Genomic DNA, 17892 nt, shown 5'->3' on the forward strand with positions numbered 1-17892 from the left:
TTGATGTGTAAGACTAAACTTGATAAAACTTATATAATTAAAATAAACATTAAAATGCGATTCTTTTGATGTAGCTATTGGTATCAAAATTCCATTATTTAGAGTTTTGGTTACTATTGAGCCGGGTCGCTCCTTACTACAGTTCGTTACCACGAACTTTTTGATTCTGTAAAATAGATTAGGCTATTTCTTCTACAGAAAATAAGCTAGGCATAAAAAAAGCTGCTTATTACGGCCTTTTGACAAAAAGTGGTCCTGTTTCTTCAGCCCCGCTTAAAGTAAAACTGAAGAAGAAAACAAATAAGACTGATATTCTTATTTAGGTTTTGACGGTTAGCTCTGACTTTGCCGGCTATCTCAAGCTGTAGGAATAACAAGAACAAATGGTTTCTTGAACACATTTCTATACTAAACATTTGCTTCCAAAAATACGGTTTACTAAATGTTTTGAAAAAGTCCCAGCGCCTTATTCATTATTGTAATAAGTTTATGTAACCAGCCTCGCCACCCGTAGTACATATCTGATTTTTTTAGTTCTCATTCCAAAATAGCACCTTGATAGTACATTTACAAATGTAGTTATTCGCAATAATTGTTTCTAAAAGTTTTGTAACTCTGAGAGGGGAAAATAGTATTTAGGACTCGGAAAATATATTCAGAGAACTTCTAGTTTCAGCCAATTTTTGGCTGAAAAAAAAAAATGCTGTCTCTTGTATTTGCAGTGTAACCCATTTTAGCTTTACCTTACCGTAGACCTTAGGTCCTCCTATGACTCCAGAGCCACTTAGGGCAATCCAAGAAGAGCTGCCAGTCATCTCTCATCGCTGCGGCCGCCCAGACATCTTCTCATTTAGGTTGGATTGAAGCATTGAGCTTTGTTAGGTCAGCCCGGTAGCTGCGTCGTAGGGTATTTTATGGGCGTTCTCTTCTTCTGGTGCAACTTGGTTGCTACTGAAGGATGACCTTTGGTAGGCGAGTTTCAGGTATTTGTATCACATTACCGAGGTATCTCCACTTCCTATGTTTGATCACTTTGGTTACCAATGCCTGAGATGTTTTCTGTCGTATAGTAATGTTTGTTACTTTTTGGGACCAGTGGATATCTAGAATGCGCCTTAAACACATTTTTTGAACTTGAGAAGTTTCTTTTCATGTAGTTGATCTATGTGCTAAGTTTCAGAACCATAGCAAAGTGTTGCTGTTGAACAGCCTCAGCTCGATTTAAAAGAGAGTACTTCTGGCTCTGCCAAATTTGAGTTTCCTGAAAGATGCATTAGCCTGGTCGATACTTAGCTTGACTTTTCGCTGACATGAGTCGAACCAGATCTAAATGGGTACTGAAGAAATCTGGGGAAGGCAGAGAACGGATGGCCCCTAACCCCCCATTGTACTTCCTGGCTGAGGGGCCACGGAACGGAGATCAGCAGCGCCGGTCCGGTCCTTGTTGGTCTAATGCCTTCATGCTTACTTGTTTATACTAATCCTGCAATATAGTTGGTGCTAAGAAAAATATTGATTATTTTGTTTCATTACTACTTCAGAATATTTTCTTTAAATTTTAACTGGACTTGAATTATCGGCTCATTTATATAGGGCACATAGAGGCCCCCAGTACATAGGGTGTTTATCCTTTGAGGTTTGTCTAAAGCACCTCTCCCCTATTCCTGCCTGGAAATATTTAATAAATGATTGCCTGAAATGTTTCATTTTTGGTTTTGGTCCCCTTCCCATTTAGAAAAAATTTCGGATCCCTCCCTTCCTCTTCACTTAAAGGTGGATGTGTGTGTGTACTTACGTTTTAACCTGTCATCGGGAACCTATGCCATTTCCCTATTCTCATGAAAAATGAAATTAAGAAAAAGACACTAACAGAAGAATGAAAGTATCACAAAAAACAAATTAAATTTCATTCTTTCCAGATTTGATTTTTGTGCTACAATAGAATATTACCTAAATAAAGGCTAATACAAGCAACCGTCCGAATCACTCACTCCCCCTTAATGGTATTTAGTAAAATAATATCTAGAATTTCTAAGATATTTCTAAGAATTTAGTTGATATTTCCAAGTAAGATTATAAACCAGTTCTATTCTCAGAGTTTTTGTTTGTTGAGTTACGTCGAGATGCGCTGGTAGAGTAATACCCTGGCTGCAGAAACAGTTATTTGTTTAAAACATTTTTATTTTATTTCAATAAAAAACAGAGCTGATCCTTATTTTCTTCTGTTTTTGTTATTTCCGGACAACAGACATAAAAAAAAGAAAAAAAACTGTAGTGCATATTCATCTAAGGACCAGATAAGAAATATCATGCCTTCTTTCTCTAAACAAAAAATATAAAAAATATCTACAAAAATTGCTTTTGAAGTTTATTAAGACGTTCTAACATATGAAAAAGAAGAAGGTTAATTTATAAAACATAGACGCAAAAAGTAGATGAAAAAACAATGGAAAAAGCTTATATTTTCTAAGTAAAAAGTCTTTATCAATAATTATTACTCACTGAGTTGTTACTTGGGCGGTTTTGCATATGTCTTTGTTTATTTTTGTCAGAAAAATAACTAATATTCATTTCTTATGTAAGCTATTGGTAAAGCTTTCTAGCAAAAAAGCAAAATTGTATTGTAAATGGAAAGGCAGTGTGGTTTAATGAAGGATCTATGTTATCAAACAGTGTTGGCAACTGGTGTTATAAGCAAAATAAATTACCGAAATTAGGTCCAAACAACAGGTTGAAAAATAAAAGCAAAAATGTACTGAAAATTATTTCTAAACAACCTATCTTATCAAAGTTATTACTGTTTCAGCCATTACTTAAATATTGCGACTCATGCCTGTGTTTCTTCCGGTCGAAAAAATACAAATAATATTTATTCCCTTTTTATTTTCTGTTGGAGCCAGTTCATAACCAGTGTTGTAAAAAGTACTTCGAATTTGTACCAAAGTATAATTAAAGCACAAAATTTGTGCTTAAGTGACACTTGAAGTAATTTTCTTAGTATTCTACCAGAAATAGTCGTATGCGTAGTAATAGCTTTTGTAATAGCAGTAGTCGCCCCCGTTCCGATGAACCTCCGTTTAACTCAACCCCGATTTACTCACACCCCCCCGCCCATGCAACTAAACCCTCATGCAACAAAACCCAGTTTAACCCAACTCTCTTTTACTCATTCCCAATTCAACATCATTACTGCAAACAAGAAATTCAAGTGTGTTCAGGCCCTAGACATGAGAAATTTTGCTAATTTCAAATATGCAAGACACATGAATAGATTGTCGCTATTTAGAGGGGGAGGAGGAATAGTTTTGGATTAAAATAGCATAAAAACACCTACGTAAGAAATAATAATGAATAGAGAGCATTTCATTCCAGTCAAATTTTTATCACTTCCGACAAAACGGCTTGAATTTTGGTCTAGTCGTATAGGGTTGAGTTACACAGGGTTCGGTTACATGAGAGTTTAGGTGTATGGGGGTTGAATTAAACGGGAGTTGAGTTTTACAGGGGTTGAGTTAAATGAGGTCTAAATTAAACGGGGGTTTAGTTGAACGTAGTTGAGCCGCCTGTGTGCTGAGTTGAATAAGCGTGGGTTGAGTTTTTCGAGGCCTGATTTAGAAATTGGTTCAGTTGAACGAGGAATCAGTTGCATGGAAGCGCTCCTGAGATTTTGCTGATGCGTTTTTTTACACTTTGCATGCACATAGTGTTTTATTTTATTCAACGTTCTCCTCAACATTCCCCGAAAGTTTCACCTCAGTGCTCTTTGTCTTTTTGGAGACCCAGGACCAAATATGCCTTTCCTTTCCCAGTAACAAACCCTATATGTAAAAAAAAATGATAAATTATATAACATATCAGTGCCCCAAGGGTTGTGGAGGTCATTCCATCCCCATAGACATAGTTGTTGGGTCTTTCAACTATGTTGAACAAAATGGACGTCTCAAAATTTTGATCGACTGTCTTTCGAGGGTAGGGCAGTAAAAAGGGGCGGGGGAGGGGGGCTAGTTCCCCACCAATAATTTCTGATTCTTAGAAAGGCCAATAGAACTTTTAATTCCGAATCGAATTATCCCCCTTCAAAGTGCCCATGACAACTCCTTTCATATGAAGCTGAGTTGTGGAAAAAAAAATAACACAGAGCTCACATTGTCTTCACTTAGGCAGTGCTATAGTCTTCCCAGGATTTCTTTTTTCTAAAGATTAGTGCATAAGAGGTTATCCATTTCATTTATTTAATTTTTTCGTGATATGTGATCGATGGCTTAACGTGGGATGGAATAAAACGTTATGGTAAAAATTACCACCGTGAAGGGTGGTTTCCTAGAGCCCATAGTGTAAAGACACCCTTTCTAGGAAGGTTATGGTAGCCTAAATAGTAAGAAAATAAAGTTCGTTTTTTATGGCAGTTGGTATTAACCAAGTGACATGTAGCAATCGCAAATTCTGTCGGTCTGTCGGTCCCGGTTTTGCTACTTTAGTCACTTCCAGGAAAGCTAGGACGATGAAATTTAGCAGGCGTATCAGGGACCGGGCCAGATTACATTAGAAATAGTCGTTTTCCTGATTTGACCACCAGGGGGGGGAGTGGGGGACCGATAATTCGGAAAAAAATGAAAAAAATGAAGTATTTTTAACTTACGAATGGTTGATCAGATCTTAATGAAATTTGATGTTTGGAAGGATATCGTGTCTCAGAGCTGTTAAATTAAATCCCGACCGGATATGGTGACGTTGGGGGGAGGGGTTGGGAGGGGGGACCTAAAATCTTGGAAAACACTTAGAGTGGAGGGATCGGGATGAAACTTGGTGGGAAAAATAAGCACAAGTCCTAGATACATGATTGACATAACCGGAACGGATTCGCTCTCTTTGGGGTAGTTGGGGGGGGGGGGGGGGTAATTCTGAAAAAATAGAAAAAATGAAGTATTTTTAACTTACGAATAGTTGATCAGATCTTGATGAAATTTGATATTTAGAAGGATATCGTGTCTCAAAGCTCTTATTTTAAATCTCGACCAGATCTGGTGATATTCGGGGGAGTTTGGGGTGGGGAACCTAAAATTGTGGAAAACCCTTAGATTGGAGGGATCGGGATGAAACTTAGTGGGAAAAATAAGCAGAAGTCTTAGATACGTGATTTACATAATTGGAACGGATCCGCTCTATTGGGGGGGGGGGGGGGGGGTAATTCTGATAAATTAGAAAAAATTACGTATTTTTAACTTACGAAGGAGTGATCGGATCTTCATGAAACTTCATATTTAGAAGGACTTCGTAACTCAGATCTCCTATTTTAAACCTTAACCGGATCCAGCTTAGTTGGGGGGGGGACCGGAAATCTTAGAAAATACTTAAAGCGGAGAGATCAGGATGAAACTGGATGGGAAGAATAAAAACCAGTCTATGATACTTGACTGACATAACTGGACCGGATCTGCTCTCTCTGGTGGAGTTGGGGGTGGAGGGGGTGGGGTAATTTGGAAAAATGAGGTATTTGTAACTTACGAAAGGGTGACCAGATCTTAATGAAATTTGATATTTAGAAGGATCTTGTGCTTTAAAGCTCTAATTTTAAATTCCGACCAGATCCTGTGACATTGGGGGGAGTTGGAGGGGGAAACCGGAATTCTTGGAAAACGTGAAAATTGTGGTATTTTTAACTTACAAATAGGTGATCGGATCTTGATTAAATTTGATATTTAGAAGGAATCTATGTCTCAGAGCTCTTATTTCAAATCCCGACCTGATCTTTTGACATTGGGGGGAGTTGGAGGGGGGAATCTTGGAAAACACTTAGAGTGGAGGAATCGGGATGAAGCTCGGTGGATAGAATAAGCAAATATCCTTGATACGTGACTGACGTAACCGTACCGGATTTACTCTCTTTGGGGGAGTTGGGGGGAGGTTTCAGTGATTTGGCGAGTTTGGTGCTTCTGGACGTGCTAGGACGATGAAAATTGGTAGGCGTGTCAGGGAGCTGCAGAAATTGACTTGATTAAGTAGTTTTCCAAGATTCCACCATCTGGGGGGCTAAAGGGAGAGGAAAAAATAGAAAAAATTAGATATTTATAACTTACGACTGGGCGATTGGATCTTAATGAATTTTGATATTTAGAAGGACATCGTAACTCAGAGCTCTCATTTTAAATCCTGACCGGCATTAAGCCTCTGATCTTCCTTTTAAATCAATCTATTGATTCTTAGAATTTTGTTAGAACTCATACCATATGAGCTCTTGGCTCTTAGCTCTTCTTGCCTCGTCACAAGTGCCATATGAGCTCTTAGCTCTTGTTTTTTCAGGAAGAGCTATTGATTTTTGGCTATTAAAGGATATGTTTATCTAAGTGTTTTACTAAATACATTGGTTGATTTTATATATGAAAAGAAGGAAGTAGTTTTAAAAAGTAAATGTGGTAGCGCATTCAGATATTTCAAAATAGTTTTTTTATTTGCTTTTTTATTCATCGTTTTTGTTTTCTTTTAATTTTTTGTACGAATGAGTGATTGCTGAGTTTTTATGTCATTGAGAAAAGGTTGAAAGGTCTTGAAGCCTTTCGACTCAGTCTATAGAGATTCACTGTGGAAACTATTGCGCTACTATAGCTTCCCTAATCAAATTGTTAGAATTATAATAGCGTTATATGATGAACAAATGTGTGCCGGTCGAACTGATGATCGGGACTTTACTGAGTGGTTCAAAGTCAATCAGCCGTTCCACAGGGGTGCATTCTATCCCCAGCACTGTTTAGAATGCTCATTGATTTTATCCTGCTAATGCGCAACTTCATAGGTGGCATTCAGTTGAATGAAAATCGCTCTTTATTTGATGCAGACTTTGCAGATGATATGTATATGCATATATACATATCATCGTATTATACACATATGTGGCGTATTATACACAAGTACCAAAATACCCTTTTCCCTATGGAGAAAAAAAACTCAAATTTGGAAAGCCTTATTTTCCACGGGGGTGGGCATTTTCCGCGGGGTTGGAGGTATTTTCATTTATGTCTTGTTTTCTTTTTAAGTTGTCAACTTTGAGTACATCGGGAAAAAAGCTAAAGAACACAGCGAGACTTTCTAGAACAATAGTGATTATGACTTTTCTCTCGCTTGTCGCTATCGCATCCATCGTTTTCATAAATATAGAAATGCTATTTATCTTTATGATGTTCATACATGTCTTGTTTTCTTTTCAAGTTGCCAACTTGAGATTAAAACAAAAACACAGTGGCACTTTTTAGAACAATAGTGGTTGCCACTTTTCTCTCGATTGTCCTTATCATATCCATCGTTTTCATAAATATAGAAATGCTATTTATCTTTATGATGTTGATACATGTCTTGTTTTCTTTTCAAGTTGCCAACTTGAGATTAAAACAAAAACACAGTGGCACTTTTTAGAACAATAGTGGTTGCCACTTTTCTCTCGATTGTCGCTATCGCATCCATCGTTTTCATAAATATAGAAATGCTATTTATCTTTATGATGTTGATACATGTCTTGTTTTCTTTTCAAGTTGCCAACTTGAGATTAAAACAAAAACACAGTGGCACTTTTTAGAACAATAGTGGTTGCCACTTTTCTCTCGATTGTCGCTATCGCATCCATCGTTTTCATAAATATAAAAATGCTATTTATCTTTATGATGTTGATGCATGTCTTGTTTTCTTTTCAACTTGCCAACTTGAGATTAAAACAAAAACACAGTGGCACTTTTTAGAACAATAGTGGTTGCCACTTTTCTCTCGCTTGTCCCTATCATATCCATCGTTTTCACAATTAGAGAAAACATCATATTTATGTGATGTTGATATCATGCTGCACAGTTTTGCTTATTTCATATTTAATCTTTTGAGTTTTACGCTTTAGGTTTTTTTAATTTCCGTTTCTTTTTCAGTTTCTAACGCTATTTGCAACGTCATGTTCTCTGGAAGCTACTCAATCTTTATGGGATATGTGCTTTATAATAGGCGATCCTTACTTAGCATTTTTCATTGCTTTGGTTCTTGTTGTAAACATGAGGTGAGGTGAGCTCATTCATTTATTTCCTAATAGAATATTGTCCTTTTGAAAATTATTTTTTAATTGAAGTTTCTTTGCAAAACAAGATTAGAAATCGATATACTCTTATATAAGAATGTTAAAAAGCTAACGTATTCCCGCGTGTAATACTTATATACGTTGTGACTCTTGCGTAAGTGTGTTTACGGAAATACACTACTTCTTATGCTCTCAAAAATTGAGGGACCAATCAAACATTCTGCGCTGACAGGCATGTATTGTGTAACTAACACTAGATGAGAAGAGGAGGCGATATTTCTATCCATTAGATAGGATACGAATAATCAAAGCCACTCCCATTTTCAAAGTCTTTTTAAGAACACTAAAGAAATACACAAGTTAAATATTTATTAAAATAGGCCAAACAAGCCAACAAGTTAGGTTAAACAGGCGAAATATTTTTTTTTTTCTTCAGGTTCTTTTTCTTTTCAGGTTCTTTTTCTTCAGGTCCTTCTTTTCAACCACAGCTGCTTCTATTTACACTTATGGTATTAAGGAATCTGTTTGTTTATTACTTTTGATAGTCATTGGAATTGTTGCAATGATTCCATCTTAATTAACTTTGAAAATGCTCTAAAAATTCCTAATAATTTCGGGAAAAGCCCTGGAAAATACATGCTAAGAGACAGTTTTACAAGTTTTATTTGTCCCTCTTCTCTCTCTCTCTCTCTCTCTCTCTCTCTCTCTCTCTCTCTCTCTCTCTCTCTCTCTCTCTCTCTCTCTCTCTCTCTCTCTCTCTCTCTGTCCCTCCCTCCCCCTCTCACCATATCTCCCTTCCTCTCCATCTCATATTCTGTTCCCTCATTCTTTTTCGTTTCTTCAGCGTTAAACTTCTCAAAATTATTTAACTACTGTGAATAAGACCTCTTTCTTGAGTCAATTATCAATTTTTGACTATCTTCTTTATCTTATACCTTCCATTCAGATTTTAAACGATTCCTATCGTGCTGATAATTACATTTTTTTTTAGGGATCAAGTGTTAGAAATTCAACGTGAAGAGCCTGAGAAAACCATTGAATCCTTAGTGTCCATGCCGGGTCAGTTGGAGTCATCTGATGTCCTTGACTTATATAGTCTTGTGATTTTCTACGAAGTTATTACTCCTCAATCTTTTAGAAAGGTAAAAAAATGGAAAGTTTCTTTTTTCTATATTTATAGCTTTGATTGGGGACGTAACTTAGTATTTAATAGCAGATTAATGAAGAAAAAAACCTTTCCATGACGAAAGTATAACAGTTCAAAATAGGGATGAAACTTTTTAATCGACAGTGAACAGATATAAATTTTTTAACTAGATATTTAATCATCAAAGTTTTACTGCTGATGATGAACACTGTATATGTGTTGGAATAATCCAGTTAAAAATTTTATATCTGTTCACTGTCGATTAAAAGGTTTCATCCCTATTTTGAAAAGTTGAACAATAAAGAAGAAGATAAAAAATTAACAATCAAATTAAAATGAAGTCAAGAACATGTATAGGAATGAAGATAATACAATATTGTATTTCCAAACTTTTCAGCCATACAAAAATTACGCGCGTGACACTAGAACATTATCTCAAATAAAAACCATAATATTTAAATTTACAAGTTAGCTCCCTCTGGGCTCAATATAATTTGTCAAATGCAGCTATGTGCGTAGTAGATAATAAGATTCATCACCAACTGAATAGGTTATCCTCTCCATTTTTGGAAGACCCTTAATAGATAAAGATTATTTGGAAGTCGAAGATCATGGTACACCATTATCAAAGAATGTGTTAGAAGGGCAGGAATACGAAATCTTTGAGTCATTTATTTGACACTTGAACAACTTACTAAAGTATGCAGGACTAAAGACTGGCGGTCTTTACCTGCCGCTATCTATGCATCAAATTTTAGTGTGTAACATTAAGCGCATACACGCGTCCGCGTATGTCACACAGGCTAGTAAGTTTTTACTGTAAAAAAATCTCTTACTCCGAGAGTAATTGATATCTTCAATTTTATTTATGTTTGTCTGCGGGTTTAGGGGAATGATGGTCACCACAGTGCTCAGTTCCCCCCCCCCTTGAGCTATGGGACTTGAATATCGTTCATACCAACCTGTACCTACGCTTCAGTGACCTTTAACGAAATATTAAATAAAAAAGTACTGTCCCCTCCGCAATCCCTCGCTCTTTACGCTAAAGCTTTTAATTGTTTTAAAAAGTAGAATTGTGGCAAAGACTCAAACTTTAGCGTAAACAGCGAGGGATTGCGGAGGGGACAACCCATTTTATATACGGAGTAATTTCTGTTCGGTTTAAGTTTTAATGTCGCTTTTTACTTTCAGCTAAAAAAAATTAGTTTTTTTTTTATTTAATTTCTGAACGTTTTTGAATTAATGCATGTTTAGTTTTGGCTCTCCGCACATAAATTATTAAAATGAAATTTGTATATTAATTCTTTTTTTGGCTAAATAGCTTTCTCTTAGTTTTAATCAGACGATTTTGAGAAATAAGGGGTTGAGAAGGAGGCCTAGTTGCCCTCCAATTTTTCGGTTGCTTAAAAAGGCAACTAGAACTTTTAATTTTTAACGAACGTTTTTATTAGTAAAAAAATATACGTAACTTATAAATTAGCAACTTACGTAACAAACTTTCATAATCTTATATTTTTATTATGTATACAAGGGGGTTTGTATCCTCGTTAATACCTGGCTCTTTACACTAAATCTTAAGCTTTGTCCCAATTCTTTAAGAATGACCCCTGAATCAGAAAGGCCGTAGAATAAATAGTTGAAATTACTAAAAATACTTTAGCATAAAGAGCGAGGTATTTATCTCCTCCTAAATACCTCGCTCTTTATGCTAAAGTATTTTTAGAACCCCTCATATGCGTAATAATCTCTGTTCGTTTTAAGTTTCAATGCTACTCCTTCCTTTCATTTGAAAGAACGTTTTCATGTTTATTTTTCATTGTTTTCTTATAATAATGCTAGAAAATCATGCGCCCTTTTCCTTGAATTTTTCTTCCCCCATGACAGATTCCTCCAAGGAAAGATCCTCAAACATAGCCCCCTCCCCTCAACCCTACCCCCAAACAAAATAAAATCCCCCTGAAAACGTCTGTACACTTCCCAATAACCATTACTATATGTAAACACTGGTCAAAGTTTGTAACTTGCAGCCCCTCCCCCAGGGATTGTGGGGGAGTAAATCATCCCCAAATACATAGTTATTATGGTTTTCGACTATGCTGAACAAAATGGCTATCTCAAAATTTTGATCCGTTGACTTTGGGAAAAAATGAGCGTGGGAGGGGGTCTAGATGCCCTCCAATTTTTTTGGTCACTTAAAAAGGGCACTAGAACTTTTCATTTCCGTTAGAATGAGCCCTCTTGCGACATTCTAGGACCACTTGGTCGATACGATGACCCCTGGGAAAAAAAAAAAAAAAAAATAAACACGCACCCGTTATTTGTCTTCTGGCAAAAAATACAAAATTCCACATTTTTGTAGATAGAAGCTTGAAACTTCTACAGTAGGGTTCTCTGATACGCTGAATCTGATGGTGTGATTTTCGTTAAGATTCTATGACTTTTAGGGGGTATATCCCCCTATTTTCATAAATAAGGCACATTTTCTCAGGCTCGTAACTTTTGATGGGTAAGTCTAAACTTGATGAAACTTATATATTTAAAATCAGCATTAAAATGTGATTCTTTTGATGTAGCTATTGATATAAAAATTCACTTTTTTAGAGTTTTGGTTACTATTGAGCCGGGTCGCTCCTTACTACAGTTCGTTACCACGAACTGTTTGATTGAAACGAAGTTAATAAACACGTGCGTATATAAATAAGATAAACACCGGTTGTCAAGGCGTCTGAAAGGCCATACGATACGCAACGAAAGTTTTTCCACCTTGCAAGTTGAGTGTCCACAAGTAAAAAAATCCTAGTCCATAATAGGAATAGGACCATCGATACATAAGTTTTAAGTAATATTTAAGAATATTACATTCCTTCATTTTACTATATGATCTTAGTTCTGCGGATTTCTCCAGATTGGTATGCCAGAAGAAAACGGATTTTTTTTTTTTGTGCAAGTAAAGTTCAATTACAGCCTCGACTAGAAATTAAGAGGCCTAAGAAGAAGGCTGCCGCCATCTTCAGCCACTCGCTAAGTGCAGCAGGATATGATTATTCTTCCCGTCAAGTATAAAAGGATTGAAAACTTCAAATATTAATTGGCCTACTTTATTCCATGGTTCGATTTGGCACCGTGTTTTCATTTTTGACTTTTATTAAGTAAAGGGTAAATTACATCCTATCACGCTTATTAGGAAGGGGGGCTCTGATAGCTACAGCAGGCCCGTCAATAGGTGGTATGGGGCAAAATTGCCGGCCCTTAGCCCCAAAGGGGGGCAGTTCAAGATCTTTTTTTTTGTTTTTATTTAGAAGTTGGTGTTGTTAGTGTACTCTTTTTTTATTTATGATTGAAGCATTTCTTTTATTTCTTTTTTCTGTCTTTTTTTTACGAAATATTTTTGCCATTGAATAAGTTGAAAATCAAAAGGAATAAACCATCAGAACAATTAAGAAAAGGATAAAGGTCTAGAATAGCAGCTCTTCAGAAGGAGACTTGCAATGAAAAAAAAAGAGAGACACTGAGATTGCTAATTCCATGTTAATTTTTATTATTTTGTTTGCGTTTTGGACATTTCATCGCCAGCCCCTAGCCCCCCCCCCCCTGTTGGTCTCATATAGTTCTTGGCTAGGTAAAATAAACTTGTAAAATTACATAATGATATTAACATAATAATTGATGAAAACTGATTAAAAAACAGATAAAATTGGAAGAAAACAAATAAATATGATTCTTTGACTCTTTGATACTTGCATCGTCTTGTAATGCGTTAAAGGCAATTATTTGGTGAAGAAAAATTAACCAGATTTCCTGCTTTAATAATTCACACAGAGTGTGAATTATTAAAAAAAATTGGTAAATAGTAAGTGCCCATTTCTATAATTTCTTTTTCAAGGTCTCGACCCCATTTGGCCTCTATGCGGAAGAAGTTCATAAATTCTTGTTGTCAGGACATTAAACAGAAGAGCTTGGAGATTTCAGCAAAAGTTGATTAGAGATGACAGATAGTATCATTCTTTGATCTCCTTCAAGAGTCTATAGCCAATCTAATTTCTGTGGGGGAGTAATGACATTATATTCATGCGATCAAGATATTTACCAAAAGAGGTTGTCAGATCCCAACCAAAGTTAGTCTTAGCAAAAATTGTACTGTCTCTAAATTACTCTCATCAGCACATTTTCCAGAAGGGGATGTCGGATCTCGCCCAAACATGGAATGAAGTCAGATCTGGGCTTATAGTTGTTTCTTGATAGGATCAGCATCTGAGCTGTAATTTTTAGGCCAATAATTTCTCTCAAGAGTTTTTCTCATCCTTATTATGTGTTCATGTAGTTCTATGGAACGCAGATTTTTGAACTATGTGAACTATTTGGTTAAAAAGCTGCTTCTCCCATATTTATTGATAAGCTGTGCCTTATTTAAAAAAAAAACTTTTTTTTGCCTAAACTAGTTTCCAACTGATTGCAATTTGTAAACTGTCTGAAATCAATTTGCTGTCTACTATTTACAGTGAATCTAACGACCGGGTTGAAAGGACGTGGCTTCGAATCCCAGTGTACCCAATTGTTCAGTTTGGGGAGGGGGTCAGTGGCGTGACTCTGTAAGCTTAGCCAGAGTCGACCCAGCTCTAAATGGGTACCTGGAGAAATCTGGGGAAGGTAAACAGGAAGGGTGTGCGAAAGCACAGGATAGTTGGCCCCCAACCCCCCATTGCACTTCCTGGCTAAAGGGCCAAGAAACGGAGATCAGCACCGCTGGTAGGGACTGTAAAGTCTAATGCCGTATCCTTTACCTTTTTTTTTAACGACCGGGTTGAATATGGGAAGAACTCACTTTTGTCGTTAATTGAATCATAGTCGTATCTTGAAAAAAATGTCACTATAAAGCCAGTTTCAGACGCAGTTCTAGGTAGTCACAGTTTAGGGCAGTTGCGCCTAAAAAGGGATTGGTTGAATTCGCTTAATGCATGAATGATGCTTCTTGTTATAGCTATTTCACGAAAAAATGTTTGGCGAATCAGAGGCTTCGCTGGAACAACATTTCACTGCTGCTGAATTGGACACCAAACACATTCCACTTAGTCAATCCCTGTGTCTGCCCGTCACAGTTAGTGAACTCGTTGATTCTCTTCAAAATCCAGATGAAACTAAATTGAAGTTCAAACTTATAGATTGCAGACCATATGGGAGTACAAGTTCGGGTCATGTTCCAGGAGCAGTTATCCTTGACTGTAACGTCGTGAGTATTTTTTATAATTAAACTTGTGTTGTTATAAGTCTTGGTATTTACTTGGGGATATTGTTTTTAATATTTATTTAATCCTTATAGCTAAACCATGAATTTGAGGATTAAAAATCTCTAAAAATTCACAAAATAAGATGTTTCTGTAAACTGCAATAGATTCCTTAGAAATAGCAATAAATCCCTTCCTAAAATTTAAAAGAAGACCATAAGCTTTTGAAATTTTTTCGAAGACCACACTGTCTTTCTGTGACGAACAAATAAAAGTTTAAATGGGGGTAAGTCCTTCTATTAGATAGTAAAAAACAGGTACAAAAAATTCTGGATATTTCGACCATATACATCAATGATCAAGTAATTTAAAAGTGTAGATTTTGAATTTAAAGTTCTGGATTTACAAGAGAATAACTGTAAATTCAGCAACATTTCGCTTGTGATTTGAAAAAAGAAGAAGTTCGTACCGCCTTCATTTAAAATTCAACTTACATTTGGGCAATATTGAAGAACTCAAGACGTTGAATGTACTCTGTTAATGAACCCTCTCAGCCAATGAAGTAGAAACTATCTGTGACCCGGGAGAAATTATTTTAATCTGTACAGATGTAGTTTGTTTTAATGGTAATACATTAGTTTATCTGCTAATGACCATCACTGCTTTATGTGGTGGAAATATCCAGAACTTTTTGTATCTGATTTTCACTCTCTAATAAAAGGACTTGTCCGTATTTAAGCTTTTATTTCTTCGTTAGAAACTTTTGAATAAGCAGTTGCGGAACGTTTATTCGATCAACTGTCTTGCACACAATAGTATAAATATTTCATATATCGAGGATGCGTGTTGTTATGTCGAAACACAAAAAAAACAAACAAACAAACAACTGACTGTGGATTGTCAGTTAATTTGACATATATTGACATTTTTTTTATTAAGGTTTTGATAATTTTCCACTTATGAAAGTAAGAAAGGTGAAAACATTTCAAGCGTATTTTTTTTCAGTAAAGCGCAAAAGAAGGTATAGGGTTTGTCAGCCTTACTAATGTTAATTTTTGCTCGTTTTGAGTTTGAATCGGCTATTTATTGTAACTTGTGTTCGTTTTTAGCTTCATTTATTTATTGATAGTGATTTCTGGTAGTTTTACGCTTGGAAGATTATTCGACTTTATTTTTGCTCGTTCTTGGCTTAATGGAGCTCTTTACTTTTCTTTGAAGAACTTGTCTTGTGGAAATTTTTTTGTTATAATTAATCCACAAAAAAGGCTTAATGAAAGAGTGTGAAAACTACTGACCTATCAGACTGGCAAGCCACCAAACCAGAATCGCGACTAACATCCTCCTTCGTAGAATACAAGCAATAATCGCTGGAGAGAGAATGAAACTGACACCCTGTCGATGAACATTGTCGGTACGTCCTGACAATAAGAAAGTGGTTCCAAGGATATTTTCTTCTCCGGCTCGGGGGAGGTGCATCTCTACCATGCCAACTACATCCCATTGTTATCTATTAATTTTTCTCAATAGGAGATCGATTTTCCCAGGTTTTGCTAAGTTTGGGTGTTAAATCATTTTCCCTCAATATTAGAGTGTCGTCCAGTCTGGGGTCGTCTTAGGCCTATGAAGGTCGTCGGTTTACCGTACGCAGTAGCAAGGTCGTTGGTTATCCTGGACGCAGTAGCAGGTTTGGCATCATAACAAGAGTCGTTGATAACCCCGGACGCGGTTGTACCTTGATCTTTGGAGTTTCTCGTCATATTCATATTTAGAAAGGACCAGGTTTCTTTGCTGATTCGTTGACAGCGGTGAGCCACTCCTCTCCTTCAACTTGCAGAGGCCGTTGTCTAATGTCTGGATCTTCCGCCCTTTTGAGCAGTCCTCCTATAGAGAATCCTCCCACCATGGTGCTCTGCGTCATCATGTAATTTAACTCATTACTTGGAGAAGATTTGTAAATCACGGGACGTGTTCGCACGCCGGTGGGTCCTGCTGTGTGTATACTGGAGGGGCCTTTTTCCTCCTCCGCTTGTAATTACGGCCCCAGGGAGAGGGTGCCCCATTTCCGTTATGGACTCTCAGAAACAGGGCTCCCCCTTGGCCTACGCCTCCGATGGCGGTACCCTACATTTTTGTAAGGCGTTCCCCTATCCGCCACCTGGGGACACGCTGAGTGGCCTGGAGGAGTCCTCTACTGAGGAGAAGACTCAGTTGAACTTCGATCAAACAAAAATATTTGATGATATGGTTGAACTGTTATATAGTTTAGAGAGGTCATAGAAATAAATAAAAAATATATTTTTAAGGGCTTAGTATTAAATATAAATGAGGGAGAATACAGATTAAATTCTATTTATAATAATTTAATTAAAAACCAGGCCAGAATTTCATATGCTTCTAATAATGAAAAAGAAATTCTGAATACTCAGTCCCGATCAAGTCTGATGACTAAAGGTCAGAATAATAAATGTCAAAAGATAAAAAAATTATTTAATTTTTAAACATAATAGCATTAGAAGACCTTAAACCTGTATCAAATTTAAATTAATCCGGCCTAGATTTCATGGACGATTTTTAAATAAATAAAAAGTTATTTTATTTTGTTAGAATTTCATATCAGAAGATAGCTTGGACATAGACAATAGATTACAACATCCACCTTGACTTATGTTTGTGCTTGAATTGTCATGTTGAACTTTTGTTTAAATAATAACTATAATATATCAAATGTGAGCTAGTTTCGTCATTATTTTGTTTTCTGTTGCATTGACTTAGTGATTTTTATGTCCAAAAATGGTCAATGCCGACTTCCACTTAATACCTAATTCACTAAAATATTTCATCTAAATTAAGTAATAATTTCCCTTAAATCCTTAAAACCTAGTCCTATGAATGTCCAAAAGAGAGGAAAAAACCCGAATTCTTTAGACCCAATCCTTATCTCTAATTAAGAGATAAGATAGGGAAAAAACCAAATAAATATCTCTACTTGGGTTGAGTCAGCTTTGTTGGTCTTAAGTGAAGTTTGAAATTTTCCGATACCCTGATTTATACAGAATGGATGCTGCAGTGAATCCTAATCTTTTTTTTTAAGCTAAATGCATTAATTGCGGGTAAACGGGAAGACAACTGTTTTTATTTTTTCTCAAGAAAAGTACTCTAAAATACTTTATCAAGTGATTTCTGCTAAAATTAAGTGCAACACACCTTTGAATCAAAGACGATTAAAACGTTTCGACGTTATAAATATTTTAGTCAGATTTGTTAAACGTTTCTATGTTATAGTATTGCAATCAGGTAATGGTAGAGAATTCAGTAATCAAGTCATATTCGAATTGAATTGAATGTCAACATTCTCCGGTGAAAACCGGAAATAAGGATATTTAACAGTTATTTCGAACGTCCACTATATATATATATATATATATATATATATATATATATATATATATATATATATATATATATATATATATATA

At 36.0% G+C, this 17892-nt stretch overlaps 1 protein-coding gene across 1 annotated transcript in view; it reads left to right on the forward strand.

Moving 5' to 3' along the window:
• LOC136027550 (TBC1 domain family member 23-like) overlaps window positions 1-17892 on the forward strand; it is an 80051-nt gene that overhangs the window by 35800 nt on the left and 26359 nt on the right. Inside the window, exons 5-7 of the mRNA XM_065704911.1 lie at window positions 7905-8029; window positions 9039-9189; window positions 14173-14421. Coding sequence (XP_065560983.1) covers window positions 7905-8029; window positions 9039-9189; window positions 14173-14421 — 525 coding nt within the window. The remainder of the gene's footprint in view (window positions 1-7904; window positions 8030-9038; window positions 9190-14172; window positions 14422-17892) is intronic.

The sequence above is a fragment of the Artemia franciscana genome, chromosome 5, assembly GCF_032884065.1.
Source record: "Artemia franciscana chromosome 5, ASM3288406v1, whole genome shotgun sequence".
NCBI lineage: Eukaryota > Metazoa > Arthropoda > Branchiopoda > Anostraca > Artemiidae > Artemia > Artemia franciscana.